The following is a 27329-nucleotide window of genomic DNA, read 5'->3' as shown; positions in this document are numbered from 1 at the left end:
ACCCACCCCACAGCTTTCTCCCAGTCCCTGCCTGGGCCCAGCCTCCGTGGGAAACACTATCTTTTCTGTTTTTTTTTTAAAAATATTTTTTTATTGATTTCAGAGAGGGAGAGGGAGATAGAAATGTCAATGATGATGAGAGTCACTGATTGGCTGCCTCCTTCATGCCCCCTACTGGGGATTGAGCCCACAACCCGGGATGTGCCCTTGGCCGGGAATCAAACCGTGACCGCCTGGTTCATAGGTCGGTGCTTAACCGGTGAGCCAGGCCGGCCGGGCAGTAAACACTATCCTGACTTCTACCGCGTAGGCCCTCTCACTGGTTTTATGGAAAATAAATGAAATCACATAGTGTGTATTTTTAATGTCTGACGACTCGTTTCACCTTTGGTTTGTGGGATCCACCCGTATCTTGTCCGTAGTGGCTAGTCCCTTCCCTAGGTGGTATGTGTTCCATTGTTGCCATGCCACAGGTAGCCTATTCATTCGACTCTTCATGGACACTCAGGTGGCTTCCCACCTGAGATATGAGAGATATAATATGGCCTCTGCTCATTTTCAGTAATTTGTTTTTAATGTGAAAATTGTCCCTCACCCCCACCAGGGAGATAAAGTGGCCAAACAGCTGTACCCAATCAAGGCTACAAGGACTATCAGGGAGATCGTAAGACCAACCAACCCCGGAGGATTTGTGGGTTAGAGCTGGCAGAACTGACGGGACCACCACGTGGGACTGGTCTCGCCTCGCAGTGACCCCTCGTCTCCTTACACGCTCGCGGTCCTATAGAGCACCTAACGACACCCACGCTGAGGTGCGGGAACTGGGAACCCACATAAGGGAACAACGGGCCACCAGGGCTCCTCACCCCTTTCCCAGGAAAATCCCGAGTGTTCCTCCCCCTCAAGGGATGCCCTGCTTCTCCAGTGCGTCTGAGAAAAGGAGGCGATCCCACCGGGCAGGGGCTGCCGCCTGGGGAGTGGCCGCTCTGTTCCTGCTTCAAATGAACTCTCGGTCAGGGTCAACTCTGCTGCCTCGTGTTGGAATTCTTTCCCACGAGAAGCCAAGAACCCAGAGAGGAAGATGGGCGACCCCAACCCCTGGATCACCTGGATTCTTTTATGAACATCTTGTTATCCTTTTAATTATTACATACTTAATCATCCAGCCAGCCAGTTTTTTCTTTATTTTCTGTTAATCCTCACGGAGGGTATTCCCATTGGTTTTTAGAGAGAATGGAAGGGGTGGGGGGAGAGAAACATCATGTACATAAAGCTATTGCTAAAAGAAACAATGACAAACGTAAAAACTTTATTGATATACACATTTCTTAAATTTTAATACACAATCTGATCTTAGTTCTAGAAAAAAATCCAAGCACTTTCCACAGCCATGATTCGCTTTACAACATCCTCTCCCTGCACACGTGGAGCTGCCCCCGTCACGGGTAAGGAACACCAAGCGTGTCCATCACCAGTTGCACAGCTTGCAGGGGGGCCGTGATTTCCTGCACGTTGTCCCTCCTCAAGACCCAGCCTGGCTGGAGCCTGTGGGAGAACAAAGGCCTCGCATTAACCAAGTCCTTCTCCTCAAAGAGCGACCCCCCCCCTTCGGTGAACACGGCGGCTCCTGGCCACGTGACTGCCTGACCCGGCTCTCAGACATCACTACTCCCCACGCTCCCTCCCGCCACACCCAGCGGCCTTCCCTCTCCCTCTGACCACCTCGCAGCCGCACCCTCCGCTGGCGGGGAGGCCACTGTCCTGGGGTGTCCTCCTGTCGGTTAGCAAGTCCTCGGCCCCTCACGGCTGCCTCTCCCCTACGTGACTTCCGGAGGAGGGGGGGCTGCCCTGAGGTTCATTTGGGACTTTCCCGTCTGTGTCTTCTCCCCCCAAGGTGATCACATCCCTCTCAGGCCTTAAAGCAGCGGTTCTCAACCTTCTGGCCCTTTAAATACAGTTCCTCATGCGGTGACCCCAACCATAACATTATTTTCGTTGCTACTTCATCACTGTCATGTTGCTACTGTTCTGAATCGTCATGTAAATATCTGATATGCAGGATGGTCTTAGGCAACCCCTGTGAGAGGGTCATTTGACCGCCAAAGGGGTCTCGACCCACAGGTTGAGAACCGCTGCCTTAAAGGCTATCGAATGGGTCCTGAATCTCCTGACCCCTCATGTGACCCCAGAACCACAGGCCTGACTCGGGCGGCAGCACCCTGACGGCACCGCGTCCGGAGAGGCTCCCGCGGGCACCTCTCCTCTTGGTCAGGCTGCTTCTCCATCAGCAGACACAGCACCTGTGTGAGTTACGCCGTCAGGACGCGCACGCAGGGACGCGGAGCCACAGAGCGCACCCCTGCTTACCGTGCCACCATCCTGGCCCGGGCGGGGGTTTCGGGGAGGCGGGGAAGGCTCACGGAGCAGTTCTGACTCTGCTTGTGAAGTATTCGCTCGGCGTCCACTCTATGCTTATGAGCTGTGAGCTTGTAGATACTGTACACGCAGTCGGCCACCTTGGACCTGCTTTGAACATCCTGAGAGAGAAAACTGAGAAGTACACTCTGCATTCCTTCCATCGAACGCGCTGTGATAAACCAGCGAGCTCCCCAGGCTCTGAGGTCGGGCGGGGGTGAAGCATAAGCTCATTTATAAGATGAGGATAGAGGGCAAATGCTCCACCCTGTGCCCTGAAATCCACAGGACACAAAGGCAAGAACCAGTCGGTGCCCACTGTGTCCGTTACCAAGTCCTGGGACTTCACTCCTCAGGGTTCCCACAGGTGCACAGCCCCGGCCGAGCCCGACCTGCCCCGACCACCACACCCCACCTGGCCTCTCCCCTTCACACCCCACAGCCCACAGGGAGGTGGGAGCGTGAACTCACCGAGGCTCGGCTCGGCGCCGTCAACAGAACAGCCAACAAGCAGCAGGTTTTGGTGAAAATGCTCCCGCTCTTGTCTGCGACCCTGTCGCCCGGCTTCTCCCGGTACGTCCGCAGCAGGTCCAGCAGCGTGTCCACGCAGCCGTCCACGGCGCCCACCGCGGCCGTCGTCTTCTCGTACTGGAGGAGACAGGGGAGGGGAGGGACAGTGAGCACAGGTGTGCGCAGGAACCCCGGACCGGGAGGAAGCTCAGCCGCGCTCCTGGCCCACCTGCCACCGGGGCGAAGGGCTGTGAGTGACCTGTGACCCCCCCCCGTCGTCCCGAGTCCCTCTCTCAGGCGCACCTGCCCTTCCTGCCCGGCCCCAGAGCTGGTGTCTGGGCCCCTCCCGCTCCATGAAAACCCCGGGGGACAGAGCCCTCAGCTGTGGCTGGGGATGGGGTGCGGGAGGGGAAGAGCTGTCCTCTCATCCCCTTCGACTGCCTGCATCTCGACAGCACAGACCTGCGCCCCCCACACCCGGGGGCCTGACGCCACGGGAGAGAGCAGCGCAGGTGGCGGCTGCAGCGCGTCCGGATCACCTGCTGCGGGAGGAGGCCCCAGTCCTGAGAGCGCTGGGGGCCAGGACCGCGGGGCAGACAGAAACGGTCCAGCTCAGCTCCCGCACTCCCACGCGAGCCCTCAGGTGAGGACTGAAAAGCTCCCCCTCTCTCTAGAACGGGAGCAACAGCACCAACCACCTCAGGGCCAGTGCTCAGTGAGAGCCAGTTCCTCGAACACCCACGTCCACAGACCAGCCCGTTCCCCTAACACGTGCAGACGCGTGAATGTGCCCGGGCTTCTGCATTCTGGTGATGAGCACACGGAAACCTCACTTGCTGAGCGGACTTCCTGCGGGAGGATTTGCTCACTAGAACGGAAACCTACCTTGGCGACGTGCAGCAGGACTTGCACCGCGTAGCTGACGACTTCCATACAAGGGACGCTGCGGTTACAGCTTCGGATCAGGAGGAATATTTTGAGAATCGCCCCGCTCTGGGCCATGTTCTCACAGCACAGCGGGGACAGCCTCGTGACCACCTCTGGAAGGAAGAGGAGAGACTCAGCCACACGAGGCTCCGGCCCAGCCACAGGGGCCACGAGAGCGCCCCGGGCCCGGAGGCGGACGTGGGGCGTGACCCCAGATAAGACCTGTTGGCACAGGGACGCTCACCCAGGTGCTTCAGGGCCTCAAGGACAGCCGACAGGTGCTTGTATGTCAACAGGCGGAACAGGGCCAGGGCGGTTCTCTTGTAAAGTTTGTCTTCTTCTCGAACCTCCCCACTCAGAGCTTGAAGACTTCTGCGAATGGCTTTAATTTTTGTACAATTATTCTTCTTCCTCAGAGCGTAGCCCCTCCACAGTGCCTGGGAGACAAACACTGCTTTTTAAAGACCACACCCAGGATGCTGTAAGCTGACACTTATCTCCACAAAGTAAACATCCTCCATGAGTTTAGACGATTGAGCAGACACCTGGCAACTAAAGCTTCATTCAGGTTCTAAGTCAAACAGCCAACTCAATCTTTCTAAGAAGAAATACACGGATATTCCTGTGCACAATGGAAGGTCACTCGCTGACCCGAGGTAGCTAACTCTATTCAAAATGTGAATATACTTTTCAGCAAACATACACTTCTCCCCAGGGAATCTGAACAGAACATTCTGGCAGCTTCGTATTTACTAGTATGACTTAGTCCAGTGATGGCGAACCTTTTGAGCTTGGTGTGTCAGCATTCTGAAAAACCCTAACTTAATTCGGGTGCCGTGTCAGGTATAGAAATTTTTTTATCTTTGCAACCATAGTAAAACAAAGACGTATATTTTTGATATTTACTTTATATATTTAAATGCCATTTAACAAAGAAAAATCAACCAAAAAAATGAGTTCACGTGTCACCTCTGACACGCGTGTCACAGGTTCGCCATCACTGGCTTAGTCTAGGGACCAATATCAGCTTTTCAAAGGGTGTGTGACTGTTTTCAAATGGCAGATTTCCCACAGATGAACGGCAACCGCGGGTCTAGACCTACAATTGCGGCGTCTGCAATGGCTCACCTGGATCTTCACGACTCCGTGACGGAGCCGCTCCTGCTTCCTGCGGAGGAGGAAGCGGCGCGCGGCCGCCTGGATCACCGAGGCCGCCCTGTGCTGCCGCCACCGCTGCTCCTGAACTTCGTGCTGGAGGTCGATGACGCTGTGACAGATCTGCATGAACCTCCTCAGCCGCAGCCTCGCCCGAAACCATCTCTGTTTAAAGCACGTGAGGATTTTACTTCGGTTTTGTGGGTGTGCGTGTGCGTGTGTGTGTTTTATTGATTTCAGAGAGGAAAGGGAAGGGAAGAGAGACTGAAACATCAGTGATGAGAATCATCAATGGCTGCCTCCTGCACGCCCCACACTGGCGATGGAGCCCACAACCCGGGCATGTGCCCTGACCGGGAATCGAACCGTGACCTCCTGGTTCATAGGTCGATGCTCAACCACTGAGCCACGCCGGCCGGGCTGCTCTGGTTTTTAATGTAAACGGATGTACATGCACATGCACATTACTAATGACACAGACGTTTCAGTTGTAACCGGACACTGGAAACCACCTCTCAGCCTCCTCCCTGGCATCGCTTCCCCCCATCCCACTGCAAAGCCCTCCAGGCCACGCTGGGTGTGTGAGCGTCTACGTCTAACCCTGGACACGTGGCTGTTTCGTGGTCTGTGAATCCCACCGAGCTGCAGGGTCACTCTGCAATGCATTGTCCACGTGCTATCTTACGTGTCAGTGTATGTTAAGTATATCGTAAGTACATACGATCAGGGTTCATATCCAGGACACATACAGACTCCGATAGCACATTAAAAGAATGCCCAACAGGAACATGGGCAAGTACATATTAGGAAAACCACGGTAAATAAAAAAGCACGGCACACAGAAGAATGTTAATCCCAAAGGAAAATGAGGGAGGATTTGCCACTCGCTAAAATGGCAAAAATCAGAAAACCTGCTGCAGCCACGTGTGGGTGAGGATGCAGAGAAACAGGCCCCCAGACTTGGCTGGGAGGAGCGTCAACGAGGGCAGTGACGTCAGAGATGAGACGCAGCTTCATCCCTGCGTCACAGAACATCCGCCTCTCCCTAAGCCGCCACGCCCCCTCCCCCCCCCCCCCCGCCCCCGCCCCCGGCGATCGGCAAAGGCTCGGTCTGATCTGACCTGGCTTAACGCCCTCGGAAAGTACTTAGTAAATACAACGGTGTGTGACACACGTCCCAGGCGCCACTGCGAGGGCTGACCTGGATGCAGATGACGGAATCGAGGTGCCTTTCCGCGCTCCTCAGGGCCACGTGGCGCCGATACGCTCTCTGGATTCGCACGGCAGCCAGGTGGCAGCGGGCGGCGGCTGCAAAGTGGAGGAGCCTGACTGTGGCTCTGTGTTCCGACGTCTGAAGGAGAAGAAAACATTAGTAACCAGACACTCGCCTCGTAAGACAATCAGTCCATGTCTATTCCTGTACATCCCGCTGCCAAACTACACACATGAGCAAATTAATCTTTACATGCTAACGTTCTTCACACCGTAACTAAAAAGTGCTGATCAACTCTAAAATATTTCCACTGGGCAATCCATCACTCAGAGACTCAAGTTACATTTTGTGCGTTTTACTAAATAACAGCACTTCATTTAACTGGAGCTCCCAAGAACAGCGAGTTAAGGCTTTGAATGTGCTCATTATCATGAGGGAAGTGTGTGAGTATTAAACTCAAAGTGTTCCAGGGACAACTGCTGGAGACAGAGGCGTTAGTCAGACAATGTGGGAGCTGGTCTCTCCTGAGTCTCCGGAGGCCCAGCCCCACCGACTTCTGGGACGCTTCCTGCCTGCCGTGGCCTCGATGACCTTGACCTTCTCAAAGCAGAGTGAATGGGACCCAGGTCTGTCTTACAACATAGATCAACCAGACTCCCCCACCCACTAGCAGAATGACCTTGGGCAAGTCACCTTGCCTCCCTGGACCTCACTTTGCTCATCTGTAAAATGGGTATGCTAATGAGCACCACCTCACAGGGTTACTACCAGGATCAAATACGTTAATACACAGCAGGACCTGTGCTAATAAGTGGCTATAATCGCAGTGGGTATTACATGAGCATCAAAACTTCCAAGTAAAATTTTTATTTCTTTAATAAAAGACCATCGGTACTGCAACTATTCTAAAGACTTAATGTTAAATATTTTAAGTAGTTCACCAATTGCGGTCCACAGTATGTTTTTAAAGTGTGTGACTTTTATTGGACACAATGCTACACCGATGATCACTTTCTCCAAGGAAATGATTTATTCTGAAAGTCACTTCGAAGTTGGGTTTGAGAATCTCTTATAATTGCACATGTGGACGTCAACAAAAATACATACAAATAGTATTTTGTGATAAGTTTCAATTGAGGACGGCGATGTGTTTAAATGAATGCCCTGGTAGGTCTTAAGCACGGTCTTTTGTTCCATTTCCTGAGGCAGCTCTTTGCAGACGAGCTGTGGTCGCTCACGTTCAGACCCACCTGCATGGCCAGGAAGTGCTCGCGAGCCCGCCTTCCACAAAGCGTGGCTCTCCATCTCCTCTGGATGGTAACCGCCGACGCCCTCACGCTCAGAAACCTGAGGAGCAGTCATGGGAGAGCAATTTCAGATCAATCTGTTCAGGAAGTATTTATCGACCCGCATTTAAATAAATACCCCCATTCAAAAAGAAAGAAAATATGTGAAAGGCAATAACAAAAGAACATAACAAAGAAAAGTGTAATTTACGTTTATGTTCTAGCACCCATCATTGCACACACACACATGCACACACACGCATGCACACACGTGCGCGCACACGCCCGCACGCCCTCCCCGGCCCCAGCAGGGCTGCATTACCGTGCCCGCGCCCGCCTGGCCCGGAAGCGGCCCTGCACGGCCCGCACAGCCTTCAGTACAGCCAGGAACCCCTTGCGCGCCTTCCAGCCCCGAAACCAGGCTTGAATCCTGCAGGCTGCCTCCACGGCACGAGCACGCCGCCTGGCTCTGTAGCTCCTCCACGCAGCCTGCTCAACACAGAAACAGACACACGCCAGGAGGTGCTTATTTACTTACTTTTTGTAAATTCGAAGAATTAAAATTCTCCCTTAGAAAGAATGTCACCCAATAGAGAAGCCCCACTATCGCCCTGTTCTCCTGGGAGAGCTGCAATGATACCTACGGAAATGCAACCCCGACGTGTGCTGTCTCAGCTCAGTCCCTCCTGGTGCCCTTGGCTCCCTCTCAAACGGGGCATTTGGGGAGATCAGTAACAGGGCCCTCAGCCAGCACCCCCTATGCCCTGCTGGTACTCGTCTCCTAGCCTCCCAGGCACTGAGAGGATGGGAGCTTCCTATGGAAGTTACACACCTGGATTGTTAAGGCGCTGGCTTTAATCCTCTGGAACTTCCGTTTCTGTAGAAATCCCCTGGTCCACGCTTGAATGATGACAACGCTGCTCCTGATGTGTAGCCACGCGCGCCTCTGGAGCCTGGCGGACGCACAGGCGCGGCGGCGATTCTGCACGGCCACCGCGTCCCTCCCCAGCAGGAACCGTCTCCGGGCCCGCCGAGCCCGGCAGGACAGTGGCAGGGTGACCGCAGCCCTGCTCCGCCGGACAAACCTGCTGCGACACACGGCCATGCGGAGGGAGGGCCGGACGCGCAGGGCAGCAGGCTCCTGCGCTCCCAGCGTCCCTGGGGCCGTTTCCCGGAGAGCTGGCGGGCTGGTGACCACAGCCTCCCCCTGGGAATGAGCTTCGGCCCCCAAGTGCGGCCTGGCCGCTGGGCTCCGGGCAGCGTCCTGCTGAGCTCCAGGCCCATCACAGCGGGTTGCAGGGGGCCCAGCGCTGGCGGCCACCACGCCCTCAAAGGCCTCTCCCAGCGCCTGTCTCCCTCTCGGGCCTCGACAGGCAGCCTCAACAGGTGGTGCGGGTCTGCAGGCCGCTGAGCACCGCCGTCCCCCCGCCGTCCCTCGGACGTACAACCCGCAGTGACTCTGTACGACTACAGCTGCACTGCTCTCGGCCCGGTCGGTGGCGCGGGCCCTGTGCATCCGCCGCGAGGCCTGAATGCGGGTGGTGGCCCGGAGCCTGCGGTCGCCGTCCCTGTGTCCCCACAAACCTCTGCAGGAAGACTGCAGGCCGGGGGCTGCTGGGGCTCGCGCTGCCGCGGCCACGCTGCGTCTTCTCTGAACAAAAGCCACGGCTGCTCTGAACTGGAGGAAACGCTTCCGCCTTCTGACGGCTCTGAGATGCGGCTGAACAGTGACGGCCGCCGGATGCTGCTCCCGACTGCGCTCCCCCACTGCTGGGGCCGCAGAACCCGCCTGCGTACCGGCCGCGGCCTTCGCGAGCGCACGGTGGTCGAGCGCCTCTTTCTCATTTGCTCCGTGAATTTCCTGTGTCACCCCGGGGGCCGCCCGCAGCTGCTGGTGGGAGAGACGCCGCCGGTGCCTCCTGTACGCGCTCTGTATGACGGCAGCGGCCCTGTGCTGCTCCTGCGAGAGCCGTCCTGCCTTCGCTCCCTCCTGTGCGGCCGACAGGACCTCAGCAGCACCCCTCTGCCCGACACACTCTTCTCTCCGCAGCCTCGCAGCTCGGCCGGCTCGATACTGCCGCTGGATCAGGACCGAGGCCTGTTTCAGGACCTGGTACCTCGCCCGCGCTCGGTGCATCCGGAGCGCGGCCTGGACCACGGTGGCCGCCCTGTGCATCTCTCGCAGCCTTCTCCGCACCAGCCAACCTCGGACCCGGGCCTGGATTTTGACGGCTGCCTCTCGTAAGCGCAGGAGTTGCCGGTGATGCTTTGCGCGAACGTTGGCTCGATACCTTCTCTGAACCCAGACGGCAGTGCTCCGGAGAGAAAGGAACCTCCTCCTCGCCAGCAGGGCCCTGAACCGCCTCTGAATGACAGCTGCGGCCAGATGCAGGGCCCTCAACCGTCTCCGGGCTCTCCTGCCCCTGAACGCAGCCTGCACGCGGATGACGGAGCGCCTCAGGCTGGCGTAGCTCTGGAGCTGCAGGCGCCCCGCCTGGGCCGCGCGGTACCGGCGCTGCACGGTTTCTGTCGCCCGCTTCAGCTGCAGGAAGTGTGTTTGCTGGCGGTACCGGCGGTAGCAGGACTGAATCAGCACCGCTGCTGTCTGCATCTGCCTCAGCGTCCGCCTCACTCGCGCTCCTCGCCAACTCGCCTGGAGAACACGAGCGGCCTGCAGGACGGCCAGGTACTGCGCACGCTGCGCCCTGCCTTGGCGACAGGCCCTGTACCTCACCTGGATGACGACGGCTGCCGCCCTCACCTGGAGGAACCGCCTTTGTGCCTGGTGCATCTTAAACACGGCCTGGATGGCAGTGGCGGCCCTGTGCATGCGCTGCAGCTGCCTCCTGGCCCTCAGGCCCCGATACGCAGCCTGGAGGCGGGTCGCGGCCTCCTTTACGTGGAGGTACTCCCCGCGCTGCTGGCGGGCGGCTCTCACACGCCGGTACCACCTCTGAATGGTGATGGCGGAGGCCCTGCAGGCCGCATACCTCCTCCTGGCCCTGTGCGCCCTGTACCGGGACTGGATGACGGCCGCCGCCCTGCCACGCTCCCGCGCTCTCTCTCTTCTCGCTCTCATCCTCCGGAAGGCGGCCTGTAGAGTCACCACGGCCGCCTTGGTCTTCAGATACCAGAGCCGCTGCCTCCTCCCAAGGCGGTGGGCCCGATAGCGGGCCTGGATCAGATGCGCGGCCTCCCTCAGGGCTGCCCACCTCCTGCGCTGCACGTGCATCCTGTACTGCGCCTGGATGATGGTGGCGCAATCGTGTCGCTTCTGGATCTGCCTTCTCGCTGTCCTCGCCCTCCACGCGGCCTGCAGCCTCAACGCCGCCTGCTGAAGCCCCGCGTACGCCACGCGCTGGCTCCTTCCCGCAGCCCTCGCTCTCCAACGTCGCTGCAGGACCAGCGCCGCTGTTCTCAGCCGTCGGAACTGCCTCTGGGCCTGGGCCGCTCTGAACGCGGCCTGGATCTTCAGCGCCGCCTGCTGCTCCCTGCGGATCCGCGCCCGCACTTTCCAGCCACGATAGGCAGCCTGGAGGGAAAGCGCAGCTGTCCTCGCCTTGAAGAACTGAGCCCTCAGGTCACGAGCTGTCCTGCGGGCCCGGTACCACCTCTGGATCGTGAGGGCAGACCGCAGCACGGACCGGAACCGCACCCTCTCCCTGTGGCCTCGGAAAGCGGCCTGGATTTTACGCGCGGCTGTGGACCGGCGCCGGAGGAGCTGGCGAGCTCGGTAGCCTCGGTAAGCTGCCTGCAGGCGGGTCACTGCCCTGAGCACTTGCCAGCGCTTCCTGCAGCTGAGCCGCGCTTGGCGCGCGCGGTAGCCCCTCTGGATGACCAGGGCCGCGCTGCGCACCCGCAGGAAGCGCCGCCGCGCCGCTCTCATGCGGAAGCAGGACTGCAGGGTGACGGCGGCGGAACTCTGCAGCCGCAGCTGCCTGCGGACCAGGTGCCCCCTGGTGAAGGCCTGCAGCTGGATACAGGCTGCCCGCACCCGCCGGTACTCTTCCCTCCTCCGCGCGGCCGTCTTCAGGGCCCGGAACCTCCGCTGGGTGAACAGGGCGGCCGCTCTTAACCGTAAATACCGTGCACGGGCTTGTCGCATCCTCACAATGGACTGCAGCTGGACTGCGGCGTGTTTGAGGCTCAGAAACCTCCTTCTGGCGATGCACGCGCGGCAGTGGGACTGGATCTTCACGACGGATGTGCGGGCGAGACGGAACCTCCTGCGGGCCCGCATCCCCCGGCACGCAGCCTGCAGCACCAGCACCGCCGCGCGCGTCTCCTGGTAGGACGCCCGGGCCCTCCTGGCTGCAACGTAAGCTCGAAAATGGACCTGAATCACGAGGGTGGCGCTCTTCATCTTCCTGTAGTTCTGCAGCTGTTGATGTTTTCTTACGAGCGCCTGCAATCTGATGACCGTTTGCCTGAGGCTTAAAAACCGAGCTCTCTCTCGTCTCATTCGCCAATACGCCTGGAGCACGCAGGCCGCCCGAGTCTGTGTGCGCCGACCCCGGGCTCTCGCGGCCCGAGCCTGCAGGTAGCGGGCGCGCTCCGCCTTCCCCTGCAGGTGCGCGCGCCAGCCCTGCTGGATCGTCAGGACAGACGCCTTCTTCCTCTGAAACAGCTTTCGGGCTCGAAAGCCCCGAAATCGTGCCTGAATGAGGACGATGCAAGCTCGGACGTGGCGGTATCTCCGCACTTCCCTGTGCGCCCGGTACCACGCCTGCAGGGCGGTGGCGGCCTTTTCCTCCCGGGCCCGCTTCCTGGCCCGCCACTCGCGGAAGGCCCGCTGCAGCGTCGCCGCAGCTCTCATCTGGAGCCGCTGCTCCCGGCGCCGCCACCTCCGGAAGGCAGACTGGATGACCAGGCACGAGGCTCGGAGCGCCCGGTAGCTCTGCTGGTCCTGTTCCCGCCTCACACACGCTCGCCAGTGCCTCTGGATGGTCACTGCGGCCCACAGGTGGCGTTTGTAAGAAGCGACGGCAGCCACCATTCTTCTCCGAGACTGCAGGATGACGGAATAATGTCTCAATCTCAGAAACTGCTTCCTAGCGGAATACCTTCTCCAATTTCTCTGCAGGAGGTAAGGAAGGACAGAGTAAGGGACGTCACTTCTGTACTCAGCACATTCGAATGGATTAATTTTTCGAACATTGCTTAAAAATGAGCACGTTAAATTAACACACAATATATTTTTGAAAAAGATACTTGTCTCTTTTGTGTGTATTTTGATTTCTACATTGATACAGCTATAGCCAACTCGCAAATCCTTGTCTCAATCCTAATGAAATTACCTAAAACTGGGAACAATGCAAGTATTCTTCAACAGATACATCCATGCAGTGGGCGTGGAGTGGAATGACCGGCCCACAGGCCAGCACGGCCGAGGGGAGGCCTGAAAACCTCCAGGAAGAAGACACAGCAGAGGCGACAGGCAGCCTGGGTGCCGCCTGTGAGGAGAGCGGGCATCGTCCCGTCTGTGCCTGCGGCTGCACACAGCCGCTCACAGGTGGCGGGAAGGCACGCAACAATTGCATCTGGTTTTTTAATTTTTGTAAGAGTTTACGGCAAACGGATGACATGTCAGGAGGCAAGATCTCAAATGCTCCTGAAATATTTGCTAAAGTTAAGTACCAGATAAGATGTAGAAGTCTAAACTACAATAATTTAAAAGATGGTCGTATTTCACTTTCCTCCTTTAAAAGTTACTGAAACTTCCTAAATTCCAAAGCGCCAGGATGCTCTACCTGAATCACCGATGCCGCCTGGCTCTGCGCCTTCTCCAGCTGCGCCTGCTCCGCCCTCAGGACCGCCCTCCGCCGGCAGAGTCTTCGCCAGCGTTTCTGAATGGCCAGTGCGGCCTGAGCCTCCTTCCGCAGCCGCCGTCTGGTGAGGAAGCCCAGCACAGCCGCCTGGATGATTCTTGCAGCCTGGTCTCTCTCCTCAAAGCAAAACATTAATTAAACAATCACTTGAGACCCTAAGTTATTATTTGTAAGAAAATCATTTGTTAAATATTAATCCATTCGTCCTGGAAATCAAACACCCCCACACTTGCGTGGGACACGCTCGTAGTTGGGGTTGGAGAACGGGCACCCTGGGCACCGAGAAGCGGCCGAGAGGTGGACGTGCAGCTACGGTTACGTGATGAAGCTAAGACTCCGAGGGATTTCGTAGGAGAAAGACCACAGACATGTCTGATGCATCACAGATCGTCAGCCATCACTGTAAAGGCACTTACATGTGGTGGCTCTCAGATTGTGGTCCAGTAAATTCATGCTTAACTTTCAAAACAGGGGTGCATCGTATGGGGGGAAAAAGGAGGAAAGACCCTAAAATAAACAAGATGCTCTACAGAATAAGGCCAGGTTGCTTGGTCACAATTTGAACAAAAGAGTTCACAGAAAGGGAGAGAAAATGACCCCCTTAGCACAGAGCACGGGGGCGGCAAACCCCGCGGTGCGGAGAACAAGCACCAGTGGGAGAGGCGCTGCCAGAGCCACCCGAATCCCTGCCGCGGAGGCCAGACCCGCCTGCCTGGTGACGGGACACCCAGGCAGAGGCTACACACGGTTCCAAACTCAAGAAAATACTTTATGTTCCTGCAACTTTTTGTCCTTTTGGGGCCACAAGGGAAATAAGAACTAACATCCCTACCCTCTAGGTCCTAAACATTTTGAAAAATAAAACCATGGAAACTGAAATGCTCCCTTTAATAACAAAAGACCAACCGGGGAGCTTCGCAGACAAAATGAGCGGCTCCCTGAGCCCCAGCCCCAGCCCTGACCCCCAGCACCAGACACGCCTGCTCCCTGGAGGCCGGGGAGAGTCCAGAGGAGGGAGGGCGGGGCCAGTCAGGCATCCCATCCATTTCCCACACATTTACGCAGCGGGTACATTACTCCACGGACCCTGCAGCCGAGGGAGGCAGGGCGGGCAGGCAGGAAGGCACATCGAATACAGGAAACCGGGAGTTAGACAGAAGAGCCATCCCCAGCTCCCGGCACACGTGCATCAGAACACCCTGTACCTGATGGTGCCACAGGTCTGCCCTCAGCTTGTACTCTCTCCACGCCGCCTGGATGCGCCGCGCAGCCCGGGTTTCCTTGCGGAGGTCCAGCAGCCTCGCGCAGAGGAACGACAGGTAGGTGACGACCACCTAGGAGGAAGCGCGAGATGGAGGCGGACAGCAGCAGGCCCCTGGGCCCGTCTCCGGGGCGTTTCCTCCCAGTCCCCGGGGAAGAGGCTCCTCCTCCCGCACCTTCTCGTCCGGAATCGTGTTTGACATGTCCGCGTGCTGCACCATAGCAGGGATCCCGCCGAGGTCCCTGGCCGCAGAGCTCACCAGCTGGAAGTTCCTCCTCTCGTTTTCCAGGAGCTCCCGGTGCAGCTCGGGGGCTTTCCCTGCTGCGAGAAGACAGCGATGAGACGGCTCTGCCAACGGGCAGGCCTGGCACCGCCAGCGCGCGCCACGCCCACCGACCGCCGGCACTGACCCAGCTCGAGGGCTTTCAGGGACAGGTCCAGGCAGCTCTCGTCCGACTCGGACGAGGAGTTGAGGACCACGGAGCCCGACTGCGCGCACTCCACGGTCTGCGAGGTCCGCTGGCGAATGGCGTCCAGCGGCACACAGCGGGGGTGATAGTGGTGGATCAGGTAGCACAGCACGCGGCCGTCCGAGAAGGACACCGTGAAGTTCTCCACCTGGGGGGGGGGGGGGGGGGGGGGGGGGCAGCCGGAAAGGGGTCAACTGCCTTGGGAGAGAAGCACGTTTCCTTTCTTTTTAACCCTCAGCAAGACTGACTTGAAGACACGGGGCTACACAAGAGGAAGGACCTACCTTGACGCTGTAGAAGGCACAGACGGCCTGCACCCACTCCATCAACAGCCTGATGCTTTCGGGACGCTGCTCCGAGGAGTCGCTTGGCCGCGTGTCCGTCTTCGCACTGAGAACAGCGTCCGCAGGGCGGGAGTGTGCAGGCGTGCTTCTCTTCACCCTCCACGTGCGCTTCAAAAAGTCGATTTCTTCTTTTAACTCATCTAAATTAAGAGAAATGTCCACCTGAAACGTAAGAGAAAATAACTACCTCAGTCCTGTAAGAAGGTAACATGCCTTTCGACAGGGTATCACGCTCACCCACATGCTAAAGACCAGCATGTCCGCACGGAGGCGATGGAGAGGGCGGGGGTTCCGTCCATGGGGTTTCGGGCCATACCAGCCTGGGTCCCAGGCTCATGTCCACTTCCCACCCCGGATGTGCCTTTCCCTTCGGTTCCTTCTCCTGGGGGTGAGGTCGAGGGTGGGGGGCTGTGAGGTTAGCCCCGTTCCTGGGACAGCAGAGCAGCTGGAAGTCACAGTTCCCACTGTCGGTCTAGTTGATGGGAAGACGCGCTACCTGGAACGCCAGGGCTATTTTCCACAGCAGCGCAAGGGTTTTCTCCCGGTGCCTGTCCACAATGTCCTTGGCCAGGATCGCGCCTCCTGCAGGTGAGACAGCCGTTAGCACCGCGTGGGGCCAGGGCCCTCGGGGAGCAGCCGCCTGGGCTCCCCCTGCTCCCGGGCTCCCCCTGCTCCCGGGCTCACCCTGCTTGTCCTGTAACGGGCTCCCCCTGCTCTCGGGCTCCCCGTGCTCTCGGGCTCCCCCTGCTCCCGGGCTCCCCGTGCTCTCGGGCTCCCCCTGCTCCCGGGCTCCCCGTGCTCCCGGGCTCACCCTGCTCGTCCTGTAACAGGACCCCGCGGGACCGCAGGGCCTGCAGAGCAAGCTCGACGTTGTGCATCTTCTGGAGACGGCTGATGGCGGGGATGCGGAGCTGCTTCGAGAGGTCCCAGTTCCGGGTGAGCAGCTCCATGGTTCGCCTACCAAACGGGAGGGGTTTTCAGATGAGAGTGTGATATGAAAACGTAAGGGGAAAAGCCTCATTTAAATATGGTTACCACCCGCATAACCCTCCCTCGCCCAAGTTAGAGAGTTCTGGGTTAGAAAGACTCTAAAACATTGTCCTGAAACGCTGTGGCTCCAGTCAGCACCCTGTAGGCCACGCCCGCCTTCCCCGCAGGAACTGGGTGCTCACAGGCGATTCTGAGGCTTCCGGTTTGATACGGAGGAACAATCGTGCGATTTGACGCCAGACCCGAGTTGTACCCTAATTCCAGGGTAAAAGCGGGCAGGCAGTTTCCTTCCTCGTCCTACTTCTCGTGTGGAATGCGGTTGGTGCTAACACTGGCCTCGAATGCTGTCGGACTCGTGCGACCACTGCAGACAGTTACCCCGACACCTGACGCCTCCCCAACCCCTGTTCTAGGCACCGGTGGTTCCTCCTCTCAGAAACACTGTGGACAGGAGGTGGTGTCTGGGCCTAAAATTGCCCCCATTTTCCCAAAAGTGTTGCAGAGTCTTATTCCCATTTTTAACCTAAATTAATTTCCAGACATGAAAAAGCAAGGAAGATTGTGCAACTACAGGAAACAGTGCTTTTAGAACATTTCAGCCCAGTCCTAAGTAGCCCGATTCTGTGTCTTATACTCACACGAGGCGCACCCCGCACTGCAAGTCCACAGCGAGGTTCGTGACGGCAAAGTCAAACTCGTCCAGGGGCGTCTGGACGTGGCTGACGGGCAACCCCAGCCAGCTCAGGTGGCGCGACAGGTCGCCTTCCCCGCTGAGGAAGCTTCGCGAGAACGCCAGCAGGACGTCTCTGCTAGCCTGTGGGGAGCCAGCGCAGGTGTCAGACTCTACTCTCTCCACCATTCAAACATGGCAGCCTTCAAACATTCACTTAAATTAATAACACTCTCCAAGAACGAGCCGTGGTTGGCTATGCGCCCGCTAGGAAAGACCTCCCCACAGCAGAGGCCTGGGCAGCCCCGTCGGCTCACCTCCAGGTTAGAGCAGGGCTGGCGGCTCAGTCAACCCTCAAACGGAGGGGAGCTGCTGGAGGACACACTGGGCACGCCTCTGCCTGCCACCCCCACCCCGCTCCTCGAGAAACTCGCTTTCTAGAGAAAAACGTGTGACCAGGGCCAGCCCGAGCCTCAGGGGGGCTGTGCAGCCACAGACAAGACGGGAGCCGCACCTTGAACTCCGCGTCCTTGCAGAAGAGACAGGGGTCGTGGTCGATGAGCCGGGAAAGCTTCGCGCGATCCAGGAAGCAAACCAGCAGCAGCAGCTTCTTCAGGGTGAAGGCAGACAGGGCTTCCTCGTGGCCTAAAGGGCAGCACAGCAAGCGAGCGGTGAGCCTGGGCCGGACCCGTTCCCCGTGAACGTGATGACGACGACGTGTAAGAGTGACAGGAAGTCGGCATGAAACGCGACGGACGCACTGGACGCATCAACTCACACCAGGGGCAGGAACAGGGAGCATTTCCAACGCAGGCGGGAGGGGGAGAGGCGCAGAGGCACCATGTGCTTTAGTCCACCTCCCTCCACGAATCCTAACGAGCACTATGCCACCCAGCACCAGCCCAGGGGCCATGCGTACAACAGACACTCAAGCAGATACGATCTCCACAGGCTACAGCCCCAGAAGGGGAGGGGGGGGGAGGGGGGGGGAGACAGCAGAAAGGCAGAAGGAACTACGGGGGAGGAAATGCGGGGAATGTGGGGGTGGGGTGGGAAGAGGGCCCTACTGACGCTGTCTCCCAGCAGGTGACTTCAGAGGCAGGAAGAATGAGACGCAGCCATCTCTAAGCTCGGCTGGACGGCTGGACGGAGAGAAGGCGGTGGAGGCAGACTGCTCACCGTCTCGGTACAGATGGGGGACGGAGGGGTGCCGGTACTCGGCGGCGATGTCCGGGTTCCACAGCAGGCGGTGCAGAATAAACACAGCCAAGCCCGTGACGTCACTGTTGTCTTCCAGCGCGATGAGCTCCCCAAACACTGTCTGGGAGGGAATCAGAGCCACAGTCAGGACTGGCACCTCTGGGAGGCAAAGGGGTGTGGTGGGAAGGCGGACGGCGACCTTCGCTCTCAGGCCGCCACGCTCTCCCTCCGCAGGAGGAGGGACAGGGCCCGTAGCTGCCGAGCCGCCTCTGCACCCTGTGCGACGCGTCTAACTCAACGGGCTTTAACATCCTCAACACGACTGAGCCTTGAACGACTGGAAAACCTCAAGTTCTGATGCCACTTTTACGCCCGGTGTTCAGAATGGTTGCCCCGCATCTGTCGGGGTAGGGCACAGCCCGGCCAGTGCTGGCACTCAGGTCACTGCACACCCACGCTCTGGGTCATCGGAGAAGGGGAAACAGCAGCACAGACCTCAATGGTGTTACCAGGTTTCAATTAGAAAATGGACTTAAACAGCCTGGTTTTGTCAAAAAGGAGCTTGCTCTACTTGTCATTCTATCTAGCACCACATTATACATATGCTTCAGGAACTAACAAAGAAGTGACTATAAAACTAAGTGGCGATGATCTACCTTGGCATGGTCCCCTACCTCAGGAGCACTCACATTTTAAACGGGAAGAAAAAGCTAACGAAATGCTTTCGTCATAAGTGAAACCCTATTTTATTTTAAAAGTCTGCTAAAAGCACGTTTCTAAAGGGCAGTCTTTTTGCGCAGTCGCAGGGAGTCCTCACCTCCAGACCAATGCGCAGCCACAGGGGGTTGTAGGACAGCAGCCAGTTGAGGACTTTCTGCCGCTCTCCTGAAACGCAAGCAAACAGCGCAGCTCAGACCACGGTCACCTGCCTGCGCGGAGGAACCAGCGGGAGGCAGGGCAGTCACGTCTGTGAAGTTCCTTTAAATAAACGGACTTCCACCCAAATACACATGACGGCATCTGAACATGCGAGATGCAGGCAGCAAAGCCAGTCACACATGCGTGTCACTCTGACACCACGAAGCCTGTTAAAAGGAGGAGCCCTCAGGCTGCGCCACCGCGTACCCACGTCCTTCCAGAGGTGCCTGTCTCTCCGGACAGCTAACCGCCGGGCCGCGATTTCCACCTCGAGCTTCTTAATGGCCTTCACCATGCTCTCGGAAGTAAACAGGCGACAGGCTGCGTGACGCAGGCGGTTCAGCCGGCGGCGGGCCGTGTAAGCCCGGAGCGACACCTCCTCCTTGGTGGGAGCTCTGGGCACACTCAGCTTGTGGTGGCTCTCCCCGCCCAGGAGGAGAGAGGCCGCATTCACTGGGAGGGAGGGAGAGAGGGAGGGAGAGAAGGGCCTGGTCAAGGAGAGGCACACGCGCCCTCGCATCCAGCAGTGAACGCAGTCGCCCACAGTCGCCCACAGTCACGGCCGCCCTTCCACGCGCTCTCCTCTCTTCCATCTCAAAACAAAGGTGTGGCCGTTCACTCGGCCCGGCCCGGAGGCCCATCTACCACGGTGACCTGTTGGTCCCACCGCAAGCCTAGCCACGCCTCCCAACCGCCACCACCACCACCCACTGCAAACACTCTCTTCTCGGACCCAGACCAGGGGAGCCTCCTCGCTGGTTTCTCTGCCTCCATCCTCTTTGTAAATTACGGACACACCCCTAGGGAGTGCGGGTTCTTAAATCAATTCCATTGTGAAATGCGATTTGCATTTTTATCCAACACACTTCTCTCCAGAGGGGAACGAACATAAGAAGCTGTTTCCTTGGAGACCATCTAACCCAAGTCCTTCGAGGTCAAAATCCTGCACGTGCCTCCGCGATGAGGCCACGCGATGAGGCCACGCGAGCCGCTGTGTCTCCCAGGATTCCTGCCTGCGGACGGCTCTGAGTGGCCGCGGCTCCCTGGACCTGGCTGACGGCATTAGAATAACCCACCTGCAAACTGCACTGGCTCGTGTGTAAGAACGAAAAGTTAGACGAAAACGTCAAGTTCGGTACCTTCCGTCCAGAATTCCCTAAAAGCTCTCCCTGACACAATCTTCAGCGTTTCTGTCGATAAATGCCTGAGCATGCCATTACTGTAATAAATGCCTGAGCATGCCATTACTGTAATAAAACATGTGCCATTAAAAAGGCAAACGTCGTGGCGGACCCCATCGGTGGGAACAGGGTGCTGTTTCGCTGACGCGAGGACTCGGCGCTTACCTTCCGAGACGTGTATCTTCACGGCGAAGTCGTCGGGCGTCAGGATGAAGTTCAGCCACCACGTGAGGCCCTGCTGCTGCTTCTCCTTCCAGCGCTCGTCATAGAACATGTTCTTCGCGGCGAATGGCATCGGGTGTCTAGGGATGTCTGAGGGCACAAGGGGGTCAGGGCGTGAGACCTTTTCCTTTACGTCGTTTCAGGACACACAGCAACGGAGCATCTTGACTGCAAAGGTGCCCGAGGACATGGAGTAAGGGTTTCTCTCCGCTGCTCGCTGGAGAAGTGGGGAGCCCTGGGGTATGAAACGCAATCCAAGTACAAAGGGAGAGCGAGGCAGCCCCTGCTGACTTAACAACCCCGCATCCCAGGAGCTGGCTCACGAGTCTGAGAAAACACCCTCGTTGTTACTGAATACACACACTTTCCCGGGTCTTCGAGGCTTTCGTTCAACAAACACATTGTTCAATCCGTTCCCACTGGAAACACACTTCCTGCTCATTCCCAGGACTGTGAAGACCAGAGACACTTGCCTGTTTTCAAGCGTTTTATGAAGGTCAAACTAGCCTGGGCCACAGGAACCATGCGTGGGGTCCGTTTGTGTGTTTTAGAGTTAGGAGTTTTGAATGCTAAAGAATCTAAAATAAATTATAAAGCAGAAGAACAGCATTAAAAAGTGAACTGAAATCCCTGAATGAATGTTCTAGTTAGACGGCCTCTCCGAGGTCCTGCCCATGAGCGAACAGTAGCAACACGAAGCGCCAGGCCCCTCACACCCTCGGTGGACGTGAGAGACTCCGGCTGGTGCAGGAGGCAGAGGAAAGGGGTCGAGACTAGAGACCCAACGCGAACAGGAAGCTGTCAGAGGCCACGTCAGCCACGATGAGCAGCAGCTGACACAGAAGCAGTGGAGACAGATGAGAGTAACAGCCCAACCACTGGGTCTTCCTAGGGGGCAGGGAGGGAGGTGGAGGCCTCAGGAGAAGAGAAGGGAGGTGGAGGCAGCTGCGGCAAAGCCACAAGCCAGGAAAAGGGAGCTGAGCTGAAAGGCTTAAGGGCTTCCTTGAGGTCAGAGTTCATGAATTTATTTATTATTTTAAATCCTCACATGTAGATATGTTTATTGATTTTAAAGAGAAAGGAAAGGAGGGAAGGCAGGAGGGAGGGAGGAGAGAGGGAGGAGGAGAGAGAGAGAAACACCGATGTGAGAAACACCCATGGGTTGCCTCCCATTTGCGACCCAACCAGAAATCAAACCCACAACCTGGGTATGTGCCCTGACTGGACTGGGTACGTGCCCACCACCTTTTGGTGAGTGGTACGATGCTCCCACCCACTGAGCCACCCGGACAGGGCAGAGGTCAGGCATTTAAAGACCCACCGGCAAGGTGCAGGCAGAGAGCCCGCAGCGTGGGACTGGGGTTGGGATTTTCTAGGCAAGCACAGCGAGGGGAAGGACGTGTGCGTGATGAGTGATGGAGTCCACGCTGAGGAAGACAAGTGGGGGCGCGGGGAGGTGGTGGCTGAAAGGGCTGCAGGTGCTGGAGGGTAGGAGGATGCTGGAGCCGGGTTTCTAGGAACACACTGAGCCGGAGAGATGGCGAGGGGGGGGGTGGGGATGCTCTCAGGAGGGCATGGCCCCGTCTTGCACTCTGGTCCCACCTCCCGCTAAGCAGATGGGGAACTGCAGGCGGCAGGTTAATGCGAGCTCAGCGGCAGCCAGCGTGAGACCAAAAGCAGCAGAAAGCGCAGCCTTTATGAAAGAACTTTCACTGAAGTTCTCAGGGACAACTCACCGGCCTTCTTCTTCGGGTGCGGCCTCCCTCGGCTGCTCCGACACTGGGAGGCGGGCGTCCCCGGCATGTGTGTTTTCTTAGCAGTGGAGGTTTGAGACTCCGCGGGAGAAAAGTGGATCCTTTTGCTTTCTCGTTCTCCTGCGTGTCCTGTACCTGCGATCGCCCCAGCTGCGTCCTCCCCGCCTCCTCCGCTCTTCCTTTTCCGAGCCTGGAAGGCGGCCTTGCAGGAGGGAGCTGCTCTCCTGCACCCCTTAGGGTTGCCCCCCGCGGGATCTATAACCGGGAGGTAAGGATGAAGAGCATCCTCCTCCTCCTCCAGGTCGTCTGCTGCGGTTCCGCAGTCGCCCACCGCGCTGCGAAGGCATCGCCTGGCCTTGGGCTCGCTGGGCTCCAGGCCGCGCTCTCTGGGGCCCGCGGGCTTCGGTTTGGTAACAGTGGCCGAGAGTATGGGGCGTCTCCGAGGCTGTGCACCGTGGGCCTGTCCGGCAGTATCTTGAGCCGCGGGGAATGCAGGCTGCGTCTGTTTTGTAAAACCGTGACCACCTGGTATCATTTCCGAAGCCTCGGGTTCTGCAAAAATAGCTTTGGGAGAGTTCGCACCCTGGTTTCCAGGAATAAACGGTAAAACTTCGTCTTTTCTCTGCCCCGGAGGAGACGGCGGGGCCTGAGAATGTCCTTTTGACAGCGGTGATAATTCACAAGTTGGTTGAGAGAGAGATAAATATGGCATATTATCTCTGACAAATTGATTTGGGGATACAAATGGATTCACTGACTCTGATTCTAGCTTCTGATTTAGTCCATAATTATCCTTAAGGAAGGAATCGGGACTTAAAATTGTCCGATAAATTTCATGCATAGTGTTTGATTCCAAATGCCTGGGCCTTGAATCATCTTTGAGAAACGTATCTGGTGAAACGGTCACTGATTCTAGTTTATTACTCGCTCTGTGGCTGTTCTTTACAAAGGAATCTGGACTTAGAAAATCCCCTTGGCTCTGGGTAATGTTCCAAGTGGAAGAACAGTTTGGAGTAAGACTACGTTTACCATCCTCTTCAATCTGGCGGTTGATACCAGTCAAGGAGTCAAAGGAAGTTTCCGTTATGACTTTCCCATTAAACTCTTTGCGCATGTGGGCGCCTTCTAATGTCCACAGCTCCCCGTTCTCGGGCGAATGGAGAGATGTGTAGGTGGTGGACCGCCGGACACAGAGTGGCAAGCACGTGTCCCCATGGCATTCTTTGAAAGTGGGGCTAATTGGGGAAATGGGTATTTTATTCTCTTGGAGGATCAGAGGATTGTTTTCTGTTGGGGAACAGCCTTCATTCCCACCCAAATTTTCACAAGCTTGTAGGGGGCTCCTAACTCTGTCAGCTCTGGGGGGAACGCTAAACGTTTGATTAACATTCTGAATATCTGAAATCCTTTTCTTATGGCTTGAAGAGGACGAAACTTTCTTCTTTTTGATGGTATCCCAAAGACTCCTCTGCAAAAATAAGCAAAACAGACAAATTAAGTTGATGGCTGCTGTATATTACCTTTCATCAGAAAATGTATGTACGTCACTCAGCTCAACAAGAGTGTTATCAAAATAAGTTTTACACATGATCATTTTCTCAGAGTAAACCACAGAATGATGAACAGTGATTACCTTTTTCTTTCTTGGCTCTTCTGCATTTCCTAGTAATATAACTTCATGTTTCAGAATATCATTTACAAGAAATGTCAGGATCTCTCTCACCCGGCCTTCTTTTACTGGTGTCCAGTTAATGGAAATAACAATTTTTTCCTTAGGCTGTAATCAAAAGGGTATTTTTAAATTACTGTAACAGTAGACTATGCATAATAACCAATACATACTATACACCACTGGGACTACAGTGCAAGATTAGTAACCGATACTCACCAACACTCTACACCATAGTAACTTTTAAGTCAAATATACTTTCCTAACCTAGCTCATTTTATTACAAGGAAAAAAGCTACTGGTAATAACAAGGTTCACAATAAAATAAACCTGCAACACAATCTTAATTGTAAGCAAAGCAATGGCACAGTCTCCAAATCATGTTTCGTTATCAGCGGTTTTTAAAACGATCCCCGAGAACTGGAGGGGAGGCGGGCCCCCAGGGGCAGAACCCCTGTTGACACCCAGGTGGGCGACCTTGGCTCCCGGCCTCGGGGCGGGGCCTCCCCTCCTGAACCCCTGGGACCCGCGGGTGAGCCGCACATTCGGGGAGACATCCCCCCGGATGGAAAGGCCGCCGCGGCCAGAAGAACCGACAGTCGATGGGTTTCGGTGGCAAAGACGGGAACAGGGCTCTGGCCAGCGCCAGGCAGAAAAGCCACCGGGGAAATCCCGGGAAACCACGCCGATGGGATGAAACTCCATCCGTGCACCGAGAAAACTCCAGTTCATTCATTCAAAGCGCCCTCTGGCCGCGATGCCTGAGGTCTCGACTTTTCGCGGCTGTTGCGCAAGAACTTTCAGAATTTTTAAAAATTTAAGCCCAAGGCACTGACCTCACTTGCCTTAGATTGTCAAATTAAAAAAAAAACACACACAAAAAAACAAAAAAGACAACAGCCAACACAACAACAGCGGTCCGGGGTGAATGAATCACAATCATGCCTATTTTCATTTTTTTTTTGGTCCGATCAGCACAAAAAATATATTTGGGGGGGGGGAGGGGCGGGGGAATCAGATTAGCAAAATTCTATTTTGGGGTGTGTGCGCTGCAGAATTTTGGTAGTTAGCATACGTGTGCCAGGGGGCGAACGAGGTGGCACATCGCTGCTCCATCGGGTCTGGAAATGCGGCCAGGGATGCTCCGCGCATGCGCGCTGGGGTGCGGCGCCCCCGCCCCCTCCCTCCCCGCCCCTCAGTTCCCCTCCCGAGACCCGGGACCGGGATGTCCCCCGAGTGGGCAGCGGAGACCTGGCTCCGTCCTCTAGGGTCCCCCGCGCCTGTCTTTTCCTCTCCGGGCCCCACCCCGACCCCGACCCCGGCGGGGCCGCAGGGTGACGGCGGGGTCGGGGCGAGCGCCCGGCCCGCACACCCACCTGCAGCTCGAAGGCGCTCGGGCAGACGCGGAAGCCGCGGTCGGCGGCGGGCCCGCGGGGCAGCGTCACGGCGGCCGCCTCGGCGTTGGGGTTGAGCACGGCCAGCGGCAGCGTCCGCGAGGCGCCGGGGCGCAGGTCCCCGAAGCACACGAAGGGCCTGGGGCAGAAGTGGCTGAGGATGAGCACGGGCGGCGGCCCCCGCCCCGAGGCGCCCGCGCCCCCGCAGCCTCGCCGCGCCGCCATGCAGCCCGGGCCGCCCCGCAGAGAAAGCCAGTCGCCTTGTCCTCCTCTCCCAAGCGCCCGCACCCCAGAAACGAAGGGAACGACACCCCAAAAAAACTCGCCGACAAAACACTTGCGACGCTAAGGGTGGTGTCGGCCTCAGCTTAAACTTCCCTCCTCCACCAATGGGCACGCGCGGCCCCGCCTATGTCCCTCGCAGAGCCAATCAGCGAGCAGCGGCGCCGTCAAACCTCCTCAAGGGCCAATCGGGGGGCGGGACGGCCGGGCCAATGAGACGGCAGCGCTTCATTTAAATGATGGCTCTGTCGCGCTCTCCGCGGGGGGGCCGCAAACCGAGGCGGGGTCTTTGCGACACCTGGAAACCCGTTGCTTAGAGACGGAATCCGCCTTTTGGTTTTGCGAAGAGCTAGTGTCGAGAGGAAGCCCGGGGCGGCAGCAGCCTTTCCACCCGAGGTAGAGCCGCCCTTGCGGTTGCCAGGGGCAACCTCGGGCAAAACCGTTCAGGAGGCTAATGTGGCTCCAGCCAGCCTCCCGTCCAATGGCCCCCGCCCAGGGTTATAGTCATTCATTGGGTTTTTTTTTCTCGCGGTTTCCACGGCCGAACGGGAGAGAATGAAGACGATGAGATGTCTAGTTTGTGGGAACGTGCTTATTTCAATGAGTGACCACAGCAGGGGGAGTCAGTGAGTTTACATGCCGGGTTTTTATTTATTTATTATTGAATGTACTGGGGTGACATTGGTGAGTAACATTATGCAGGTCTCAAGTGCACAGTTCTACAATATTGCATTGTGTCTATTGCATTGTGTTGGCTGGTTCTTAGAGATTTCTGGGAGCAAAAGTAGATGAAACCTGAGATTCACAATTAATTCACGACTGATGGCGTTGGCAGGCCGTCCCTGGACAGATAAATCCTTGGTTTTATCTAATAACATATGCATATATGTCCAGGGTGGTTTTAAGCCCCAACCCTGTTGGATGGAACCCATTAACCTGTATTTTACGGACGTGCACTAAGGCCAGCAAGAGGCAAAGCCAGGATATGTAACACAGGAGGCGTGGCCCTAATCTTGCCCTTACCCTACACCACACTGCCTCTAAAGGCAGTAGGAAACTCTGTTTTGTTTTCACTTTTATTGATTTTAGAGAGGAAGGGAGAGGGAGAGATAGAAACATCCATGATGAGAGAATCATTGCTCGGCTGCCTCCTGCACGCCCCCCACTGGGGATCGAGCCTGCAACCTGGGGCATGTGCCCTGATGGGGAATCAAACCGTGACCTCCTGGTTCATAGGTCGATGCTCAACCACTGAGCCACGCCAGCCGGGCGGAAACTTTAAAAATATGTACCGGTATGGGTATGGGTACACAAACGCTGTCAGACAAGCATCCCTGGTTGAAAGGCAATGCGGAAGGTGAGACGGGAAATGACATTCACTGATACCCAATGGGGCCTGAAGTGGACCCGTTACCTTCACAATATTTAAACAAAACTGTTACAGAGGTGTGTTGACCCCGTTAAGACTGGTGTACAAGGAGAACAGTACTACAGAGTTTTCTAAGCAAAAATGTTAGCATGAATGATCATTCCAAAAACACTTCATTTACATTATGTCATACCGTGAATACCATCCTTCAGATTAACATTGCAAATACAAGCCTTCTCACGCCTCTGTCGCTGAAAGGTTGGTTTCCGCT

The 27329-nt window shown here is 56.9% G+C and overlaps 1 protein-coding gene across 1 annotated transcript; it reads right to left on the bottom strand.

Annotated features, from left to right (window-relative positions):
- Window positions 1-1307: 1307 nt before the first annotated feature.
- On the bottom strand, window positions 1308-25632 carry ASPM (assembly factor for spindle microtubules). The gene is made up of 27 exons (XM_070401458.1): window positions 25390-25632; window positions 23978-24121; window positions 22327-23812; window positions 21064-21168; window positions 20534-20680; window positions 19395-19640; window positions 19087-19154; window positions 18249-18390; window positions 17584-17714; window positions 17038-17213; window positions 16221-16366; window positions 15906-15991; window positions 15350-15571; window positions 15006-15213; window positions 14771-14916; window positions 14540-14668; window positions 13257-13451; window positions 8339-12583; window positions 7829-7995; window positions 7471-7567; window positions 6209-6358; window positions 4981-5172; window positions 4097-4289; window positions 3811-3965; window positions 2887-3063; window positions 2368-2537; window positions 1308-1545 (listed from the first exon to the last, which is right to left on the bottom strand). The coding sequence occupies exons 1-27, from the start codon at window positions 25630-25632 to the stop codon at window positions 1440-1442; spliced, it is 9672 nt and encodes a 3223-aa protein (XP_070257559.1). The 3' UTR covers window positions 1308-1439.
- Window positions 25633-27329: the final 1697 nt, after the last annotated feature.

This window comes from Myotis yumanensis, unplaced genomic scaffold (genome assembly GCF_028538775.1).
Source record: "Myotis yumanensis isolate MYYU_CA2020_CCGP unplaced genomic scaffold, mMyoYum1.0.hap1 SCAF_22, whole genome shotgun sequence".
NCBI classification, from domain to species: Eukaryota; Metazoa; Chordata; class Mammalia; order Chiroptera; family Vespertilionidae; genus Myotis; species Myotis yumanensis.
This window is presented reverse-complemented; position numbering and strand designations above follow the sequence as displayed.